Consider the following 22,127-nt stretch of genomic DNA (forward strand, 5'->3'; position numbering starts at 1 on the left):
GGAATTCTGAGACAGCTTGGAGACATACTCCTTGGTAAAGTAAGACATTTTATCAGCTGAAGATTTCAAATAAATTAACCTCAAGATCACAAATCTTGTCCAACAGAGAGCACAGGGGAGGCTGGACAAAGGACAGAGGGTATGAGTCAAATTCAGAAAAGGTCTAATTACAGCCACTCAGATGAGCGAAAAGACCTGAAGAGCATGTTAGCGCCCAGCTGCTGTCTGACTGGAATCTATGCCCTGTAGCTGTGAAGGTAGAATGCATTTGTGCCGGCCTGCCGGACTCTTGCCTGGCACTGGTGGATCAAAAACACACATACTTCCTCCAACAGCTGGGAAGAAGGCTCCAGGTATTCCTGCCTACTTGTTCAGACCAGAATCTGACCAGACAAGAAATTCACCATGGAGCTGAAGTTGGCACACAACCTGGTGGCCCACCTCTGGTGTGGGACAACCCCAATGAAAAGTACGTCATGCCTGGTCCTTGTAATGTGATGGATCCACATTCACTGCCAGACCCAATGTGCTGCTACTAATCTACAGGGGAGTAGACTGTGAATACAGCCTCATAAAAAGGGACAGAGCATTAGGAGTAGCCCCAGAACTCATTATACCTCTTCGATGCCCCAGACTCTGTCCTTTCCCTTCTCTGGAGGTTGGAAAGGAGACGTCTTGTGATTTGATTTTGGAGCTAACTTTTTCCCACAACTGTTACACCTTCTTTCCCCGAGACATTTAGGGACACAAGGCCCTGGCCCTATCATTACTACACTCAGGAAAGAGAACCAGAGAGACCGCCACAGCATACAGCCTCTCTCCCCAGAGCTCCGACCTGTTCTCTCCACGCTGCGTCAGCCTTTTCACCCAAGCCAGAAGGTCATTCCCGGCGCAGGATCAGGGCCAAGCCACCAGCCAAGCCGTAATTGGATAATGCTTACATCTGTTGTTGTCTTACCCACATACACCAAAACAAACACACACAAGAAAGTCCTGGAAAGAAAGGCACATTCAGCAGCACATTTAGGACAGGCAGAAGGTGTTTATTAACACTGTCAAGGGAAGTCTGCTTGCAAAACCACGCAGGCTCCTATGTCCTCTTCTGAGAGGAATTTAACTCACCACACGAAGGTCATTGTTGAACCATCAGAACAAAGCTTCTGTTCTTCTCTCCCCCTTTTGAACTGCTTTATTCTTCCCCAAGCCATCTTACAGGCACATGCTTGAACGTTCCTGGAGCCAGAGAACAGCCGGCAGTGGCTCATCCACAAAGGCATTGGCACAGGTGTTTATCAGTATTTATTAAGCTTTTCCAGTTCATTTTGCTCTCTCTTCCTGAATGGACTTCTTGGGAGATAGTAAAACAAACCCCAGAGAGAAACTCTCCTCGGAATTTTTTGCAGACACCCAATTAGGCAACGTATGCCTGAGAAAAACCAGCTTGCAATTCTGTGCCTGCCTATTTCATTCAGTCTCCTTGCTAGAACCAGGGATTGCAGAGTGAGGGGGAAGGGACTACCCAGGAGAGAAAAGGGAGAAAGACATGTAAAAGAAAATTGATTGGATGCCTTTGGGAATAGGGGAGAAGTGGGTTTTCTGTGTGGAAGGTGAAGTTTTAAATAGACAAGCTGAATCTGAAACATGTGGGCATAATGGCAGATCAGTGCAGCAAAGCTGATGAGAACAGAGGACAGTGAGAAGTCAGTTTCCCCCTGTAGTTACAATTTGCTAAGACACATAGGGTGTGTCTACACAGCAAAGATATTTTGGAATAACAGCCACTATTCTGAAATAACTTTGTGAGCAGCTACACAGCAAAACTACTATTTCGAAATAATTTTGAAATAGTGGATGGCTTATTTCAAATTCTGTAAACCTCATTCTGTGAGAAATAGACAGGGAATAGGGTCTATTTTGAAATAAGCTGTTCTGGAACAACACTACTGTGTAGAATAGAACACTGGCTGAAAGTGCCTATCTTTCATGTGCTTTCAGGGGCTCTAATCCAAAATAAGGTCTATCATATGCAAACATGCAACTTCAGAATAAGTTTTTTGCTTATTTTGAGACTTCCCTGCATTCCAGAACATGTTTTGATATAATAGCTTCCCTCATTCTGGAATGACCTATTTTGTACTAGTGACTATGTAATAAACTATTCTGGAATAACCCTGTAGTGTTGACATGCCATTAGGGATCATTCCTTTCACATCTGTCGACTTACTTTATTTAACGTTAATTCTATTATGCCAGTATGGGTTCGACTCTGGCACCTACAGTCCCTCCAGCCCAATAGATTATAGTTCTGTTTGTTCTAGCTTTAGAACCCATAGGAATGCATGGAACTGTAGGCAAGTAGCACATCTAATCACAAGAACAACATGCCCTTCTTTTAGATTTTTTAATAAAGTTGCCAAAAAATTTCCGAATGTCACAGCAAGCACAATTCCTAAATATATCCGTGCCCCAGTTCTCACTACAGATGTACTCCTATCTTCCAGGATGTTGTTAAGGGTCTGATTATCAACCTGGGAATGGTTTCTGCAGGAGTTTTTCTATAGGAGGCTTAATTTTTCCCCTCTGGGCACCCTTTTTATAACATGATTGTGTATGCCTACATTTTGCACATGCATAGGAAAGAGAATTACTGGTCTGCCTTACTGACATAAGAACCTGGAATTCTGCAGACTGGGGCTCTCAAATTTCAGTGCGATGCAACCCTCTTCTTATAACAAAATAATATGATACGAATGCAGGAGCGGGAGATGGAAACCTGAGCCCATCCAAGCCCCGCCATCTCAGGTCAGGGAGACAGTGGGGCCGACAGCCACTGTGGGCTCCAAGGCAAGGTGGAAGAGGGGCCTGGCTCTGCACCCCATTGGGGCGGGGCCAAGTGTAGCAGGGTGGCCCCATTGGGGCGGGGCCAAGTGTAGCCTGTTCCATCTTAGGCAGTCTTTAGTGCTGGCCAGAATGTGGCCATAGGTCACCCTGCCCTTTCAGTGGCACGGAGCAGTGCTGCCATGATCAGTGCAGGTTTGTGGGGAGCGCAAAGCTGAAGCCTAAGACATCAACTCCAGGCAGAGGCCAGTAGCTTGAGCTTTGCTGTACATGGCTGGAGCCCTTGGACTTCAGCCCTGGGACTCAACAAGTCTAAGCCACACCTGGTGCTCTCATTCAAACAGTGCACCTCTCAGGGAGTGAGGGGAAAGTACAAAGATTGTGAGTTACCCCTTTGTCCTCTCCCCTCAACAGCCAGGAGTGAGAGAGGCAGGCACACAAGCTGTCTATTTTTCCCTTACTCCCTGACAGTCAGGGGAATGGGAAGAAGAGCAAGGAGCACTCTGGTACACATGACTGCTGCCCCCTCCCCATGCTCCCAGCATGGCACCCTTGGTGTGTAGATTTGTCTAAACAAGCTAGATCAAATAGTAATAGCAGTGAAGCTGTGACAAGCCCCTACTGGACTGCTTTTTTGTTTTGATAGTATGTAGACTAACATGGCTCCTTCTCTGTTACTCTCCAAATCTCAGTTTGTCCAGTGATTGGCTAGCCCATGCTGCCATGTCTCCTGTGCTTTTGTCATTTGAGCTAGCTAAACCAAAACAGCACCCCTTTAATTTTACAGACAAGAGTGCTCCCAAGGAAACCACTGACATTACTTCATGCAGCACCTTGCTTTACCAAGGTGGTCTCTCATCCAGTTACTGACCTATCCCCACTTGACTTAGCTTAGGAAAGCTAAGAAGCCTGAAACTTAGAACTGAAGGAATGGAAAATTAAAGGCATTGGATTTACCTTAGGAGAACACTTGAATGGCAGACGCTGCTTGTTGGACAGCTAATTTTTTGTAGTGATATGAAGTGGCAACTTATAAAAAATAAACTAAAGCAAGCATTAATCTCCTGCACCACCTTTAATCTTAAGTGTTTTTGATCTTCCTCATGACAGGCAGGTAGTTGAGAAATATGGCATTCAGCCGAGTTAATAGGCACCATATGTGCTTCGTTCTGCCCTCAGCAACATAAATCCATTGGTCCAGAACCAGCTGAAATATGCTATAATGCAAATAAAGCATTTCTCTGGAGCTAATTGTGTAATTCAGGATTTTTTACTGCACCTCAAAGCAATACAGTACACGTGTTTCATTTGCTATGAATATCCGGATATTGCAGAATTAAGTCAGGATAAGCGTTCTGTTTGCAAACAGCAGTTAAGTTCATGCACAGGAAAACATAGTGGGCAGCAAGAGACGCAGCTGAAAGACACCATCTGGCACTTCCTGGTAGCCAAAGCACATGTGGCAAGAAGTGAGTTGACCTGATTACTGGTGAGGAATGGACTTCAAAGAGTCATCCCAGCAATAGGCTGTGCCTTACCCCTCTTGGTGTGGCTGAGCTCCACTATGCCCCCTGAACGGGTGAGGGCATCATTTCCATGGAACTTGTGGCAACTGGAGAATAGTGAGTGTATAGGAGCACTCAAACATGCCTCCTCCTGCCCCATAAGGGACTGCAAACACGTGTGCTGGAGAGACCTCTGGAGCTGGGGGTGTCTTCCTAGGGTACCTTATTTCACCTATGTGCCCAGAGCACAGGATTGGATTTCCATGGTAGAGTGCTAGGGCAGATAAATACAAGAACATGAAGAACTACTTTCAAAGCCAGTGGGAACTCCACCCATACCAATCTCGTCGACTTGGGTCTTGGATGCTGGTGAGAATCTTGCACCAACTTTTGCTCTTTGCAAAACTGAACAAAAACAGGCTGTCTGGTCAGATGGGTAGAGATACCTCTTGGTCTTTCCAGCCCTCCCATAAGAGCCGTCTTGTCCCAAGGTGTTGTGGCTGAGAGATGTTGGGAAGGAAGAGCTAGTGAGTTCTCATTGTGCCTCTACTGCCAGTCTTGTGCTAGTCATATGTCACTGCTCTGTGCCTCAGTTTTCCTCTGCTGTAGAATAAGAATAATAATGTCCCACCATCCAAGGTACTGTCAAGGGCTATACAATGCTCTGAGCATGTAAAGTTCTTCATAAATATTGCAGTGGCAACTGTGAAAATAATCAAGAAGGCAGGGAAGTTGTCCAAGCTTTTTATATCCTATTCCAATTCAATTGGAATTCTTGCCCTGAATCATTCAGTTGTCCCTCGAGAAGCTTGCATTCTCCTCACGTCAACCACAAATAAGGTTGCCTCAGGTCAGGGATGAATAAATGGAGCCCATTACAAAACTATGAGATAGAGATCTTTGGTTTTTTCATCTTCCGTTATTTTCTGAAGCTGGATCTTGGGGTTCCAAAATGTATCTGTGCTGGCATATTCTTTTGATTTTAATTTAATTCTTGTTCCATCTAAGGCAGATCTTTTGAGTGGGGAGATGCCAGCTTTTACTCAGACTGTTTCCAACTTCCTGAAACACAGTTGGATTTTGAGGGTCCTGTTTTCCTGACGCTGCTGGGCCAAACCCTGGAATCCTTACTCAGCTGTGACTCAGTTCTTATGCAATAAAAATGCTCACTGCCACCATTGGAAGGGTGGCCTGAGCAAGGAATGACTCATGACTGAACAAGGGCTTCAGAGTCTGGCCCTGCCTTTTTAACCGAGGAGAAGGATGTTTTTGAAGCTAACACACTTGGGTTCCATGTATGATTCTGCTATCGACTTGTCGTCTGACCTTATTTATGACTTGTGTTATATGGGAGGCCAGATCTCAGTGGTCCCTGCTGGCCTATGAATCTATGAAAGTCACGTTACCCCTCTGTGCCTCAGATTCTTCTTAGTGCATGCGCCGTGTGCCTCTGGCAGCAAGTGGCCAGGATTCGTCACCAAATTTAGTCTGCTAGGTGAATCATTAGCTTGTCCATGCTGGGTAGTGACAGAGTGTGATGTGGATGGATACCCCCACTGTGCCACATAACATAAGTGATGTGTGGAAGGTGCACAGGGGTCATGTTCACCTGCATGCCAGTTCCCCCCACCTTGCACTCACTGTCAGCCCAGCGCCGTTGCCGGTGAGTGCAGGGTCAGTCCACAGGAAGACATGGGCAGAGGCAAGGAAAGGGCGGGGCATGGGCCGCAGGAGGGGCAAGGACACGTGGCAGGTGTCCCCTTGGCATCCCCACACCGGTCATCTCTGAGTTATGTGATGGGGCCAGTGAGACTAATGGCCAGATCTGCCTTCCTCCATTTGTGCTTCCTTTGTTTTAGCTACTCATATATTCCATTGGGTTTCTGGCCAAGCCTGAAGCACATCGAGGGTGTTTTCTGTTCCTGGGTTGCAAAACTGCCTGAGCCTACAAATCTTGTAAACAGCCCTGTCCTGCAGTGGGCTTGTGACTCTCTCCTTTCCAAGCCTACACTGCAGCTCTTTTCCTGGGAGTGTGGGGGCGTGATGCTCTTTGTTGTTGTTTTGGCAGACACACCTCCTTTCAAGATCTGAAATGACTCGCAGAGCTTATGAGCGCTTGTGGGGAAAATTTCTTAAGTCTTGGCATTTCCTGTTGTGAGAAGTCCAGCTTGTGCTGAATGAAATGCGGGGGGAGAGGGGGAGAGAGAGAGAGAGGGAGAGAGAGAGAAGATCACTGAAGGAAAATATATAATGGTTTTGATCCCAATTTAAACAAATAATAATCCTCATGGAAAACTTCATGCCGAGATATTAAGTTCTTATGTTTCAGCAAACAGATTATTCGGCAGAGAAGGACCTGACATTTGTTAGTTAATCATTAGCTTTCCTTCAGAACCAGTAAGAATTTTCAAACTGAAAGACAAAAGTGACAAAAGGAGGCCTTTGTTTGGAAATGAACATTTTAATTTCCTTTCAATTTTTTTGTTTTTTCAGTGAAAAACTAAAAATGGTGGGTTGTTCTCTATTTTTTCTTTGTTCTGGATTTTCAAATGCCAAAAAGTTTCTGCTTTTGGGTCAAAAACATGGAAAAGTCCTGTTAATAATTTAGCAATAAAGAAAAAAATTCTCTGTAATTTTTTTTTCATAGCACATACATCCTGTTGTCTAACTAGCTCTGCTTTGCCAATTCACAGCCCAGTTTGAAAATGCTGGAAATTATAATCCAGGAGGGCCAGATAGTGCATTGCTCTGGGACCAATGCAGAGCGGTCACTTACTGCATTGTGGTTCTCAAGCTTCCGTATTGGAAACCCTTTTCATCGGTGTGTGTGACCCCTGCCCTTAATAGTTAAAAACATATTTTAAAATATTTCTCACTAGTGTAAATGCTGGAGGCAAAGCAGGGTTTTGAGGTGAAAGCTGATAGCTTGTGACCCCCATGTAATAACTATATAAACCCCTCAAGGAGTCTGTAATCTAGTTGGGGTAAGGCTGCTCCCCCTGGGGGCAGGCCTGCCAACAGATACCTCTGGACCTTTAGTAAAGAATAAAATTGCAAGGCACGTAGAAGAGCACGAATTGTTGGGCAAAAGTCAGCATGGTTTCTGCAGAGGAAAGTCGTGTCTAACTAATCTATTAGAATTCTTTGAAGGGGTTAATAAACATGCAGACAAGGGGCACCCAGTGGACATAATATACCTCGATTTCCAGAAAGCCTTTGACACGGTCCCACACCAAAGGCTTTTATGTAAATTAGGTGGTCATGGGATAGGAGGAAAGATCCTTTCATGGATCAGGAATTGGTTAAAAGACAGAAAACAAAGGGTGGGAATAAATGGTAAATTTTCACAATGGAGGAGGGTAACTAGTGGTGTTCCCCAGGGGTCAGTCCTGGGACCGATCCTGTTCAACTTGTTCATCAATGATCTAGAAAACAAGGTAAGCAGTGAGGTGGCAAAGTTTGCAGATGACACCAAGTTGTTCAGGACAGTCAAAACCAAAACAGATTGTGAAGAACTACAAAAATATCTCAGCAAACTGAGTGATTGGGCAGCAAAATGGCAAATGAAATTTAATGTGGGTAAGTGTAAGGTAATGCATGTTGGAAAAAATAACCCAAATTACACGTACTACATGATGGGGTCAAATTTAGCTACGACAGATCAGGAAAGGGATCTTGGAGTTATAGTGGATAGTTCTCTGAAGACATCCACGCAGTGTGCAGCGGCAGTTAGTAAGGCAAATAGGATGTTAGGAATTATTAAAAAAGGGATCGATAATAAGACAAAAGATATCATACTTCCCCTATATAAAACTATGGTACGCCCACATCTTGAGTACTGCGTGCAGATGTGGTCTCCTCACCTCAAAAAAGATATATTGGCATTAGAAAAGGTTCAGAAAAGGGCAACTAAGATGATTAGGGGCTTGGAACGGGTCCCATATGGGGAGAGGCTAGAGACACTGGGACTTTTCAGTTTGGAAAAGAGGCGATTGAGGGGCAATATGATAGAGGTATATAAAATCATGAATGGTGTGGAGAAAGTGAATATAGAAAAATTATTTACCTTTTCCCATAATACAAGAACTAGGGGACACCAAATGAAATTGATGGGTAGTAGGTTCAAAACTAATAAAAGGAAATTTTTCTTCACACAGCGCACAGTCAACCTGTGGAACTCCTTGCCCGAGGAGGCTGTGAAGGCCAGGACTCTATTAGGGTTTAAAAAAGAGCTTGATAAATTTTTGCAGGTTAGGTCCATAAATGGCTATTAGCCAGGGATAAAGTATGGTGCCCTAGCCTTCAGAACAAGGGCAGGAGATGGATGGCAGGAGATAAATCACTTGATCATTGTCTTCTGTTCTCCTTCTCTGGGGCACCTGGCATTGGCCACCGTCGGCAGATGGGATGCTGGGCTGGATGGACCTTTGGTCTGACCCAGTATGGCCATTCTTATGTTCTTATGACCCAGACTTTCAAAGGAGCCCAGAGTGTCAGCTGCTGCCACTGCCACTGCCAAAGTATTCGTGCTTCTTCTTCTGTTTTAAGGATGTCTCAACCAAATTTCAAGCACTGATTTTGCAACTGGAAACACTTGGGGATCAACCCATTTACTTCCTAGAATTCAGAGATATGATGCAAGGCAGAGTCCATCTTTAAAACAAAACAAGTTGTTTTGCTGGGGCAGGATTGTGCCCCTCAAGGGGTGTTTGAGTCCAAACAATATCTTCTTAATAGGAATGCGCATCTGAAAAATAACCACTAAAAGATTGCCTTACAGCTCCCTGACATGTTAAGGGCATGTCTACACAGCAAAGGCTATGCATGGGCTACCATACCTCAGCTAGCTTGAGGCCAGCTGGCAGATAACGTAACAGTAAAAACAACAGAGAGATAGTGAGTTGAGTAGCTGTCCAGGATCCATGCCAGGCTTTATCCTACTTACCCCACCCACACTGCACAGTTCTCACTGCTATTGCTACTGGTGTTAGCTGGATTCCAGCTAGCTGCACTAAGCTAACCTGAGTACAGCTTCTGCTGGCTCAGCACAGTTTGTGCAAGGGATTTTGTAGTCTGCAATTGCACTTTACCTCAACATCAGTTTTCAGCTGTGTTTCATTTGTGTCCACTGACAAAACAAATCCATGATGTTCTGTTTCCTTCCTCTAGGAAGAAGATGATGATGGCCTTCCTAAGAAGAAATGGCCAACGGTTGATGCTTCTTACTATGGTGGGCGAGGTGTTGGTGGCATTAAAAGGATGGAGGTAAATAAATATTTGCTTATGCACCAGCAAAACCCATTTGTATTCAGGCACAAGACCTTTCTGTCATTCTCCCAGAGGAAAACAAAAGGGATCTGTGTCCTCTAGTTCCATGATACTGTGTCCTCTAGTTAATTAGAAGAAACTCCACCGAGGTCAAGTGAATTCATGGAACCTCAGAAAATCAGACCATTTATTCAGGAATCCCACTATAATTCTATGAGAGTTAGGCACGTAACCTTCTGGGGGTTTCCTTTGAAAATCCCAGCTGCAATATGGATCTAGGAACCTAACTTTGGACACCCATGTCTGAAAATATTGGTTTAAGTCTTTGATCATTCTTTGGTGGGCTCTGTGAATGCTTGGGTTTGGTCTGTCGGGTGTTCTTGACTGCTTTACTTTATCAATGATTAGTTTCTGTTCATAAGAGTTGTTCAGGTTTTTGGGGTTTTTTTTTTCTTCATCCAAAAGGTCTGTCCTAGTAAATGGAAATTTCCATTTTCATCCTTTTTTTCCAAAATGAAAAATTGAAGTGTTTGCCCAAAGACTGAACTTTTTTGTTTCATTCTACTGAGGAACATGGCACTTCCTTTCACTATTGTGTGACTGGCTCCATGGGGAAGGATTGTGACCAGTCCTCTCTGAGATGCAGTTGTTTGCCTCCCAGACAGAACTAATGGGGGTCAGATGACAGCCTGAGCAGCACTTGGGCCTTATAAAATGGCTGAGAACTCCAAGTGAGGAGAGAGACAGAGGAAGAAAATTGGGCCTATGTGGAAAGGTCCAAAGTGGGGTCTGGAAGAAGAAGATTTCAGGGAATCAGGTCTCTCTCCCACCTTGTATGCACATCTAAGACCTGGTCTACATGAGAAAGTTAAATCAGTTTAACTGTGTCTTCAGAGGTGTGAAATATCCACACCTCTGCTCAGTGGGCCAGCAGACACCATGAGTCCCAGGGCAAGATGGGACGGGGCCTGGCTCCATGTCCAGAAGGGGCAGGGCCTAAAGTGGAAGGGGCTGGGCCTAGGACTGTCAGCCTCTAGTGCCACTTAAACCACAGCACTGGGACTCCCTCCCCTCCCTCAGAGCCACACAGAATGGTGGATCAGCACTGTTGCAGCGTTTCAGAGGGGCCCACAGTGGACAGAGCTCCAGGCCCCTTTGAAATGTCAGGCCCGTGTGCAGCTGCCTCCTGTATGCCCCTCTGCCCCCTGGGTGGTCCTGCTTGACCCAGTTAAATTCACCTAACTCCCACCCCCGTGTAGAGACCAATAGAGAATTCTTCTGTCAGCCTAGCTCCTGGTGCCCAAGGAGGTGGGGGACCTACACTGGTAGGAGAACCCCTCCCATCAGCATAGGTAATGTCTGCACTGAAGCGCCTCATTAGCGCAGCTGCAGCGCTTTAAGTGTAGACCACTCCTAAGCCAAGTTGCAGAGGTCCAGTGCACCCCTAGCATCTCCCCCCACCCACCCACACTGTCAGCGCCATGCCCCAGGCACAGCCAGTGAGCAGTCCATGCTTCCTAGCTCACGCTGTTCTCAGAACATGTCGCTCCAGCAGGGTGACTGCCCCTGCACTTCCTGGAAGCAGCGCGGTTACTTCTGCAGGAAGAGACGGGGGGGAGCGGGTGGAGCAGGGGTGGGGAGATGGCAGTGCACAGGCAGACAATGGGCAGGAGAGGGTGGGGCACGGGTGAAGCAGGGGTAGGGCAGGTGCCTTGTGTCCCCCTCTGGAATCGTCACACCAGTCGTCTCTGCCACATTGGTTTGCTGGAGGGCAATATACTTCTGTTGCCTCCATAAAAACACCATATTGGCTTGTCTGTAGCTGCCTCAAGGAATTCATCAGAGCTGCACTGGGTCAGGAATCAATTTTTAATAAAACTCCAAAATGGGATTTTTTTTCCCCTTAAAATAAATGCACCCTGTCAATAGCCCATCACCACCAGGTGTGGCCCATACTAACAGTGCCTTTCCCATTTTCTCCTTGCTCAGTGGAGCAAAGGAGAAAAAGCTTTGGGACTTTTGTCTTTGATGCCATACAAATGTTAAAGCCTTGTTGTTTTCTGACACCCTTCAGTAACCTACAGCCAGTGGGGCCCAGGAGTGACACTGAGACCCTGCTGCACAATGTGTGTAGTTACATACTGCACCGCCTTAGAGAAACATCCTATCTCAATTTAAAGTCTTCATCCCACTGTGAGTTGTTTCAGTGGTTTAGTAATCATTGTTCCACTGGGGAATTGCAGAGTAGCCAGAATAGGGATGGGACCTTGAACTGTCACAGGGGTGTATCTTCTACCAATCCCAGCACAAGCATCTGACCCTGTTGACTCCAGTGGGACTTCATGCATGAATGAAGACTTTCCACTTGACTGATGGTTTCAGAATCAGGTTTTAGATAAGGAAAGATATTTAGATGCTGTATGGCAATTGTCTTCCCTGAGACAAACAATTCTCTCCACTTCTGGAAAACCCAGTATCTGAATGTGCCAAAATGCGAAGAGAGGGAAATCCTGGCAGCTGCAATCAGGAGAGATAGGACTGAACCAAAACCCCAGATCCCAGCACCCAAAGCCTCAGGTTGAGACCCAAGCAGCCAATATGAACAATGGGGAAACACAACTCCAGATCCAGTGTTGCAGCCGTACCTTCAATAGCAGATGCTGTTTTAATATCCCACTGATGTTTTTCTACCTAGGTCCGCTGGGGAGAAAAGGGTTCCACAGAAGAAGGGGCTAAGCTAGAGAAAGCCAAGAATGCCAGGGTGAAGATGCCAGAGCAAGAATATGAATTCCCAGAACCCAGGAATCTGGGGAATAACATGCGCAGGTCCTCTTCTCCCAGGAGGTGGTACACGCCAATCAAGGTAGGGCTCATCCAGTTGCATAGTGCAGTGGTTTTCAACCAGTGTGCCGCGAGAACTGTTCAAGTGTGCTGTGAAATTTCATTAATTTCTCCTCCCTGTGGGTATTTGCAGAGCCACCACAGGGGGAAATTGATGACCTCTCACCAGCTGGGGCTCAAACAGCAAGGATGCTTGAGTCCCAGCTGGTGTGGATTTCATCCATCTCCCCTCCCTTGCCTCTAAGTGGCTTTTTGCAGAGCCACCATGAGAGGAAATGCTGACCCTGCAGTACCTTGTTCATGCCAAGAGGCAGCTGGAATGCATTTGATCCTTGTGTTGTATGCACTGCTGTGTTGCAAACCTCTCTAGTAAGACTGTAACCACAGTAAAGGTAAGTAAATGTGACGTTTATAAGCAATCAATTCAGCTAAAAGAGTGGGTGTGCCATGGAATTGTCTGTCTCCTTGAAGTGTGCCATGTTAGTGAAAACATTGGGGACCACTGGCATAGTACATAGAAAGTTTCAGCAGATATGTTGTAAACACATGTACAGCCTTATGGAGAGTGTTCATGTGCAAAGGTTAAAGCAGTGAGAGAGCCTTTGGATTAAGTTCTCAGGCCCAGGCGGCCATCCAATGGCTGTACTAATTTGCATCAGATACCGATGTCTTAAGCGTAGTTCAGCATAAAGGAGCCCCCTCCATGCACTTTCTTCCTTCTGCTGCATCCTCCCGCTGCCCAAGTGTTCCACTAGGCCATAGAGATCCTCAAGTGGCTGGTTGAGCTAACTTTAGGGCTGCTTTGAAGTGGTACAGAGCAGCCAGAATATGGTTGTGGAATGGACCCTGGACTCTTGCAGTGGTGCAGCTAACCCTTTGAAAGTGCTTTCTCCCTGGCTCATGCCTGAAGCTCCTGCAAAGACAGACAGGTTTTCCATTCCCTGTGTGCAGAGACGGAAGAACCTAACCTCCACTCTTACTTAATAAATAGCCTGTTGTCATGGCCAGATTAACTCTTCTGGGCCTGGAGCTAGCAGATTTCCTGAGCCTCCAAGGTGTGGCCAAAAAAAGGGGTTCAGTATGCAGGAGGACGCAGCCAGCCTGGGATGCAGGTTCTGGGCGGGAGGGAGGCAGTTGATTGGGGTTCCACATGGCCTTGGGCTTGCAGGCACTGCCGTCTGCCGCTTCTGCTGGACTACTCCCAAATGAAGGCAGAATTGACAGTATCCAAGACTCCCTGAATACAGTCAGTAGAAACTTGATTGAAAAGATGGAACAATTTCTGTGAACTTGAGGTTCTGCTACTGTCCTTCCCATGCCAATGAAAAATTTCCAGCACCCCATTCCACTCTTGGCAAGATCTTTTCCCTGGACAACATGACCTTAAAGAGATTAATTTGCATTATGTCATGCAAGGAAGTTCGCACATAATCACCAAAGTCTGGGGCGGGAAAGATCTATTAGGTCATTAGGTCCACGTGCCCAGCCAAAGCAGAACTGCTAATCTTTGTGTGCTTTTTCCAGTCTGCTCTAAAATTACACGTAACTGTGCACTGTTTCCTGTGGGCGAATGTTCCACCAACTAACTGGCCTCCCTCACTGGAAATGTCTGCGAGTGTTCATCTTCAGTTTTCCTTCATTCCAGAGTTCGAAGTGCCCATGATTCTCCATTGGCTAAACAAGGCATTCCATTCCCGCTGGTTTCATGACATGGCTTAAAAGGCTTCTTCCCTCAAAGGGTGGAAGATAAATAATGTGCACATTGCCATCTGGTAACAAAAAAGAAGTCTTCATAAAGGAGAAGGTCACAAAACCAGATCTCAGGAAAGACATTTGAGGAAAGTTAAGCAGTAAATTCACATTTTAGGGGTAATCATTTTTCTTCCTGCACTATTGATCCTTCTCTTCGCACAGCAGCACATGTGTCATCCTTAACTTGGAAGTTCCTGGCTTTTTTCACTTTATCAATGGAGTTTGTCTTCCCTTTACCTTTCCTCCCCCAGGAGCCTCTGTAGTGGAGATGGACTGCTCTTAGTTGAGAGTAGATATATTGTAGCTCGAAATATCCTGGGCTTTAAGTGTCGTCAGACAGCAGAATTTTGTGTCATTACCTATTTGGATGGTCCAAAATGGCTTTTTCCTCTTAAACATTCTTTCATTTGATTAAAAAATGATCATCTGTAATTGTATAATCCCATTTAAATTGGTGGATTCATTTGATGATTGCCTGTTCCAGGGATGCTGGAACAATTTGTATAGTGGGGGTGCTGAGAGCCATTCAACCCAATTCTAAACCCTGTATATAATGGAAACCGCTTTAAGACAGAGAGTGCTGCAGTATCCCCCATGGCCCTAGTTCCAGAACTTATGGCCTATTATTCTGTTTCATTTGCTCTGAAACGCTTGGAATTGGCCACTGTCAGAAGACAGGCTCCTGGGCTAGGTGGATCCTCGAATTGAGCCAGTAAGGTTTTTTCTTATGTACTTATGAGCTTAAATCATCCAAGGATCAATGGAAAATGGAGCATTTAGAACAGTTTGCTAATTCCTTTGCGCAGCTGAAATGGAGAAATGCAGCAAACCAAAAAATTCATTATCCATGTAGCTCTGAACCTGGTCTGCCCCACTTCTTCGAGTCATGATCCTTGCCTTCCTTCTACCTCCCCTAGCCTTCTTCTCCTCATCTGATCTTCCATTGTGGGCCTCTGATCCCTTACAAACCAGAAAATGTTCTCTTTCCTTAGAGTCCTTCCTTCCTTCCTTCCTTCCTAAAATTGAATATTTTCAGGCAAAAAATAACCCTCTTTCAGTTTTCAGATGTTATTGCTCTTCAAATTTTTTTGTCAAGAATTGACTCTATTTATATAAAGTCAAAATGGGAGGGAGCCCACACACCTTGACCCAGGTGTGTGGGTGGCTGTCAGCCCTGCAGTCCAGGACTGATTATCTAGAACCTTTCACAAACACTGCATTCAATTTTATCAAACTAGAGAACATAACAGCCAGATTGAGTCAGACCAAAGGTTCATTCTAGCCCAATATTCTGTCTTCTGACAGTGGCCAGTGCCAGGTGCCCCAGAGTGAATGAACAGAACAGGTGACTCTCAAGTGATCCATCCCCAGTCACCTATTCCCAGTTTCTTACAAAGGTCTTGTGTGTCTTAATTTCAAATTTCATAAAGCTGTTGATTCTCCAATATTAATTTCTGGCTGCCCCTGAATTGCGCTTTCCATCAAATGTATGTTGATTATATCCGGAATAATTCACTATATTTCTTGTAACTGCAGGGCAAGTTGGATGCTCTCTGGGTGCTTCTGCGGAAAGGCTATGATCGTGTCTCTGTGATGCGCCCCCAGCCTGGAGACCAGGTACTGTCCCTTTTATAGCATTTATTGGACTTTTAGAAAAAAAAAAAACACACCTAAACTTGCAGACTTTCCAATTTCCTTCTCCGGTGGGACTGAATGGTCACATAGCCTAAAGATACCTGTCCCTGTTGTTATATAACAACATGGCATCTCAGAAACAAAACCTTAGCCACTTGCACAAACTTTGTTTGCAACTGAAATTCATAAAGGTTCAAATTCCTTTGGTTCAGAGTCCTATTGAGGTGGTTATTGCAATAGCAATTGTCCATCTGTGCAGAAAGGATCTACCTGATATAGTTTTGCTCTTATAATTTTATAATGCTTTTCAATTAGCTAGAGCCTTGGATGTGGAAGAAAAATGCACACATGTTTCTCATAGCTCAGAGAACACAGTACTCATTTTTACACTCTAAGGGTGAAATCCTGACGTCAGCCATTGGCTGCAATGGAGCTAGGATTTTGCACCATAATTTTAAAGTCGATTGGAGTTCTTCCTGTTCAGGGATTGCAGATTGAGACCCACAGTGTTTTGCGTGTCTTAATTTGGTACTTCATAAAGCTGTTGGTTCTCCAATATTAATTTCTAGCAGATGACAAGTCTCTCCATAAGTGAAGAAGGGAGGTATGCAATGTAGTGTGGTGGGATATCTCTTCTCATGGTTGCTCAGTCTACGTTAGAACCTGGGCTCACAGCTCTATGAATAATTAATATACAGAAGGAACACAGATAATATGTCTGCATCTATTCATGTGTTCTTATGATTACCTGTTACTCATCTTTAGAGAAAGGGACAATAGAATCCATTAAAGTCAGTGGACTCTTGTGTTCTGCAAGAAGATGAAAGGAGGAATTGAGGCACCAACACCAATGTTTTGTTGTATTTCACCTATAAAGTGTCTTCTATGCCTATTTTTAATTCTCCTTAACCATGTAGATTAATAGACATAGTTTATGTTCTAAAATACATATCAGAGTACGTACAAGATATGCAACATGTGTCCACTGACAAAACTGAAGGAACTGCAAGTTTTGCATTTCTGGACTTCTTGTGTCTTTACATGTGCAAGTGTGCAACATTAACAATGCACTATCATCATTTGTGCGTGTATCTTTATATGTGTGTGTTTGTGTACATACACCCACACAAGCATATGCCTATCAATAGCTAGCGTGGCAGAAGTGAGTTATCTGTTAATTGTACTTGTTATGTATACAATGAGCAGAGAGAAGGCCAAATTTATCCCTGGTATAAATCAGCTGAGTGCCAAAGTGTTACATTAGGAATGCATTTGGCTCAGTTTGTTCACACTGGTGGGTTCAGTTCAGAAGATTTCAGGAAATTCAGCTCGACAAGAATGGTACTAAGAACCATGCAATATTTTTTCTAGTGATCCATAGTTATGTAATGTTTGGCTCCCTGTGGAGGTTTCCATTGGCTGCCAAACAAATGACAGTGTGGGGGGTAGGGTTTCTGAATAAAAGTTTTAATACTTTCTGCCCTCAAGGGGAAAATTGCGAAAATGGCTTCGTTGTCTGATATCCATTTCTGGGAGGAATTTACACTCCACTAATTGCTGATGCCAGGTAGTTTGTGCAAACTTTCCCCACAGAGATCTGAGTACCAGTTGTGATTTTTTTTCTGTGTATGGATTGATGGTTTATGTTGATGAGCTAAGAATATGCTCTTTGAGAGATTCTGACCTCAGTACTCCTGGGAAAATCCCGAGTAACTTCACTGAAGCCAGTAGAGTTAATAGTGATGTACACCATTATAACTGAGAGCCTTCTGTGTACACATAAACATAAGAATGGCCATACCTGGTCAGACCAATAAGACATCCAGCCATGTGTTCTGTTTCTAATACTGGCCAGTGCCAGATGCTTCAGAGAAGATGAACACAATAGGCAATTCCAAGTGATTCATCCAGTCCCAGCTTCCAGCAAATGGGGTTGCAAGGACACTCAGTACATGGGGTTGTATTAGCTAGTAACCACTGAACTTATTGCTATTGAACTTCATAAATTTATCTAATTTTTATTTGGACTCATTTATACTTTTGGACTTCCTGTACACGTTGTTGGTTCAGTTTTTCTTTGACTGGTTTTGCATCCATATATAGGTCCAGGCAGTGCAGTAACTCGTCTAAAAGGGCACATTCCTGAAAACTAATCCAAGTTAACTAAAGGTGTGATGTCACAAATACCCCTGTGTGGATGTTCTCTTTCAGAATTAAAGTGAACTAATGAGGAAAAAAAAACCAAACTGTAGCAGCAAGTCCCAGAGTCCAGGCCAGTTGCCTCAGGCTCACAAGGCACTGCTATGGGACCAACGTATAGCAGCGTAGACATGTGGGATTGGACTGGTACCTAGGTTCTGAGATCTTCCCCCCTTGCTGTGTTTCAGAGCCCAGATTCCAGCCCAAGCCCAGATGTCAACACCGTTATTTTTAGCTCTGTGACACAAGCACTGTGTATCCAGATCGGCTGACTCTGACTCTGAGACTCACTGCCATGGGTCTTCTTTTTTTGCTGTTTAGAGGTACCCATGGGCTCTAGGCCCACTGACTCAGGAGGTGGTGTAGAGCAAGTTGCTTACCCTCTCTGTTCTTCAGTTTCCTCTGTTGGCAAAATTAGGAGGATCACAGAACATAGAAGAGGTGTGAAGCTTTGAGGTCCTTAGACAGAAAGTGCTGCAGTGTGAAGGACTGTCATGCTTGAACTTTCAAAGGGGCTACGTCTACACGTGCAGCCAACATCGAAATAGCTTATTTCGATGTTGCGACATCGAAATAGTCTATTTCGATGAATAACGTCTACACGTCCTCCAGGGCCAGCAACGTCGATGTTCAACTTCGACGTTGCTCAGCCCAACATCGAAATAGGCGCAGCGAGGGAACGTCTACACATCAAAGTAGCACACATGGAAATAGGGATGCCAGGCACAGCTGCAGACAGGGTCACAGGGCGGACTCAACAGCAAGCCGCTCCCTTAAAGGGCCCCTCCCAGACACAGTTGCACTAAACAACACAAGATACACAGAGCTGACAACTGGTTGCAGACCCTGTGCCTGCAGCATAGATCCCCAGCTGCCGCAGAAGCAGCCAGAAGCCCTGGGCTAAGGGCTGCTGCCCATGGTGACCATAGAGCCCCGCAGGGGCTGGAGAGAGAGCATCTCTCAACCCCCCAGCTGATGGCCGCCATGGAGGACCCAGCAATTTCGATGTTGCGGGACACGGATCGTCTACACGGTCCCTACTTCGACGTTGAACGTCGAAGTAGGGCGCTATTCCTATCTCCTCATGAGGTTAGCGACTTCGACGTCTCGCCGCCTAACGTCGAAGTTAACTTCGAAATAGCGCCCGACGCGTGTAGACGCGACGGGCGCTATTTCGAAGTTGGTGCCGCTACTTCGAAGTAGCGTGCACGTGTAGACGCAGCTAGGGTGATTAAAGATGCAGGCTGAAGCTGTCCATGTTAATCGTTTCATTTCCCTGGCAAAAATAAAACATAACATTTCCCTTCTCAAAATGAAAAAGGGGAAAGCTGCACAGAAAGGATGCCTGGGAGGACCTAAAGCAACATGCAGAAGTTCTACTTATGCAAAGGGTGTGTTTCTTCTGCAACATGTCACATTGCAATGCCATGAAATTTCCATAGATATAAACAATCCCATCAGCGAGAGTCCCACGGTCAGGAACGGAGGACAGTTCTGTGGCGTGGAGTCTGGCTGGGCAGCTTTGGTTCGGTTTCTTCCTTTGTATCACAGTCATTCCATTGGGGATGCATCCCTGTCAGAGGCGGGTGAGGAAGATGGTGCATCTTGTTTAGCATTCTGTTTGGTACTTGCACGTGATTGTCTTTCAGCTGAGGTCTCTGTTTCAAGCATCGTGTGTGTGCACAGAGCCATGTGTAGAGCCACACGTGCAGCTACACATGCATTCACAGTTATCCCACGCACAATTATACAGGCAGACACCTCACATTCATCCCCACCCACACTCACAGTTACGTGTCTCTTGTGCCGGGTTGATCAGCAGAAAACAGTCACCAACATGGTAAGGTTGAGAGATTCTTGCTGACATCTGCAAGCTGGGCGGTGGCATGTGATTGTAAGAGACCCAGCCTAGCTAGTGCAGGGCCAAGCAAACTTTTTACGTTGGGCCCCACTTTTCATCCCTGCAATTAGCAGCCCCCGACTCCCCCCTGCGCGCGCACACACACACACACACACCTGTCTAATGTAGTCCAAACTGATGGAAATTTCAGTTATGTTCGTATGGAAAAAAAAAACTTTAGGCACATGTAAGACAATAAGTCTGTAGAATGTAAAAACTTTATTAATCGGTATATAAATGTGAACACACAGGCATAAAAATGGTAACAGGTTTCAATATTTGTAATGAGAAGAATGAGCCTGAGACCAAGCAGCTGATCTTGCTGCACCCCACCCTTATAAAATTTCGTGCTCCCCCAGGGTTGGGGCATCCCCCACTGAAAGTTCCACCGCCCTGAGCTAGTGCATTGGCAGCAGCAGCAGCAAAGCTCAGCCATGTTCTCACCGGGTTGGGAAATCTTTGGCATGGTGTGGTGATTTGCAGTCATGGGGTATTTCACAGCAATCGACGTGATGGATTTGCTTTTTATCCTGTTTTTGTCCTTTGTGCTGACAGACAAGGCAGGTATTTGAATGCTCCAGACAGAAGCTAAGTAAACAAGCCCAGGCTGCTGGCATCAGTGCTTCCAGGGGAATCCTTGTGATTTTAAAGCAGAGCCACAGCTGGTTTGAAACAGCAGCCCTGATAACGCTGGAGCCGTGTGCAAATGCTGGGTCTTGCCAGCTTCAGAGGGAAAGAAACTTCAGGCAGTCAAACTCTCAGTGCTTAGCATTACTGCCACTTGGGGCAGGTCAGCCATGGCTTAGAAATTCTCTCCTGAGCCACCTCCTTTTTTCCATAGCACTGTCCCCCAGTAAAAAAAAACATTATAGGTTGAACCCCTCTGGTTCAGCACTCTCTGTCCTGGTAACATCCGTGGTCTGGCATGATTTTTCCTCACTAGATGTCCACTTTTCCAGGTTTCTTGTAGTCCCATAAAGTTTGCTTACAGCCACCAGTCCTGGCTCTCAGTGTTCTGTGCTGTTCTTTAGCTCTAATTGGCCACTAAATGTCTTCTAAGAGGCCAGTTAGCAGTGGAAGTGTTGGTAATGTTGTTAGACAAAATTGACCTTCTGTGGTTTGGCAAATTCTCTGGTTCAGGTCCCAAAGGTGTCGGAGTAGAGAGGTTCCACATGTATTAAAGACAATCACCTGAGCTGCAGTAGGCAAGTGCACAAGTGCCCATGCACAGTCCTGCTGGACTGACTAAAAGTGTCCCTCCACTCCCCAAATATAGACCTCAATCTGTACCCATGGGAGCACAGATCCCTCTTGTTTAGAGCAGTTACTTTGTTCACCCTGTCTCCAGGCAGAAATTCACTATCTCCAGCGGCAATGCACTGAAACAATTCACATACAAACCCATCGACGAGAGTTCCACCAGATGTGAGAGCTGCCTCCTCAGCAGCTTCTGCCGTCTGCTTCCCAGAGCTGTTGAGCACAGAAGTATATTCAGAGGGGTAGCTGGGATCCAGATCTGATCTCTGTAATCGAATGGGTTCCCCCAAATGCTCCCAGACGTAGGTCTGGTTCTGCAAATCAAAGAGGGGACCCATCTCTCATTAGTCTGCCGTCTCCTGCTGCCCTTGCGCGAAAGTTGTGGCACCCCCATTCTTCCCTCTGCAGGGCTGATTCTCAGAACAATGCTGCATATTTTCATGCTGCTTGGAGCCATGAAGTCAGTGTCATTGCCATCCAGTCCAGACAGTGTGCAGTGAACATAGGCAGCCTGGGCCCCGTCTATCAGTCTGGAAGTGAGATGATTAAAAAGTCCCACAAGGTCCATTCTGAGTCCAGTAGCCTCAAAATTAATCCATTTCATATTCAGTACCCCAGAACCCTGTGTTTCCTCTACCATGAGAAACTTTGCACTGTGTATTCTCAGGAAAGGCTTAATAAATATTTGGAGGCTTGTTGCAGGCGAAAGGGAAGACTTGTAAAGAGTCACTTGAAAATATGAGGACAGGAGCCCTTCAGCATGTGTTATTCCCAAAAAGCTACAAGAAGGCCATTGTGAAAGCCATTTGCACCTTATTTTCTTTCCATTTTCTCCCCTCCCCCAAAAAAGAGTTGATGTCCAACCTCTCGATGAACTACATGGGCACATTAATACTCATGCTTGTTCTGCAGAAACATAGAGAGCTAAACAA

At 45.4% G+C, this 22,127-nt stretch overlaps 1 protein-coding gene across 1 annotated transcript in view; it reads left to right on the forward strand.

Annotated features, from left to right (window-relative positions):
- The window catches only part of ANTXR1 (ANTXR cell adhesion molecule 1), a 155,800-nt gene that overhangs the window by 109,333 nt on the left and 24,340 nt on the right, over positions 1-22,127 (forward strand). Inside the window, exons 15-17 of the mRNA XM_074981686.1 lie at positions 9,513-9,608; positions 12,307-12,474; positions 15,741-15,821. Of these exons, the coding sequence (XP_074837787.1) occupies positions 9,513-9,608; positions 12,307-12,474; positions 15,741-15,821 (345 nt within the window). The remainder of the gene's footprint in view (positions 1-9,512; positions 9,609-12,306; positions 12,475-15,740; positions 15,822-22,127) is intronic.

This window comes from Carettochelys insculpta, chromosome 31 (genome assembly GCF_033958435.1).
Source record: "Carettochelys insculpta isolate YL-2023 chromosome 31, ASM3395843v1, whole genome shotgun sequence".
NCBI classification, from domain to species: domain Eukaryota; kingdom Metazoa; phylum Chordata; order Testudines; family Carettochelyidae; genus Carettochelys; species Carettochelys insculpta.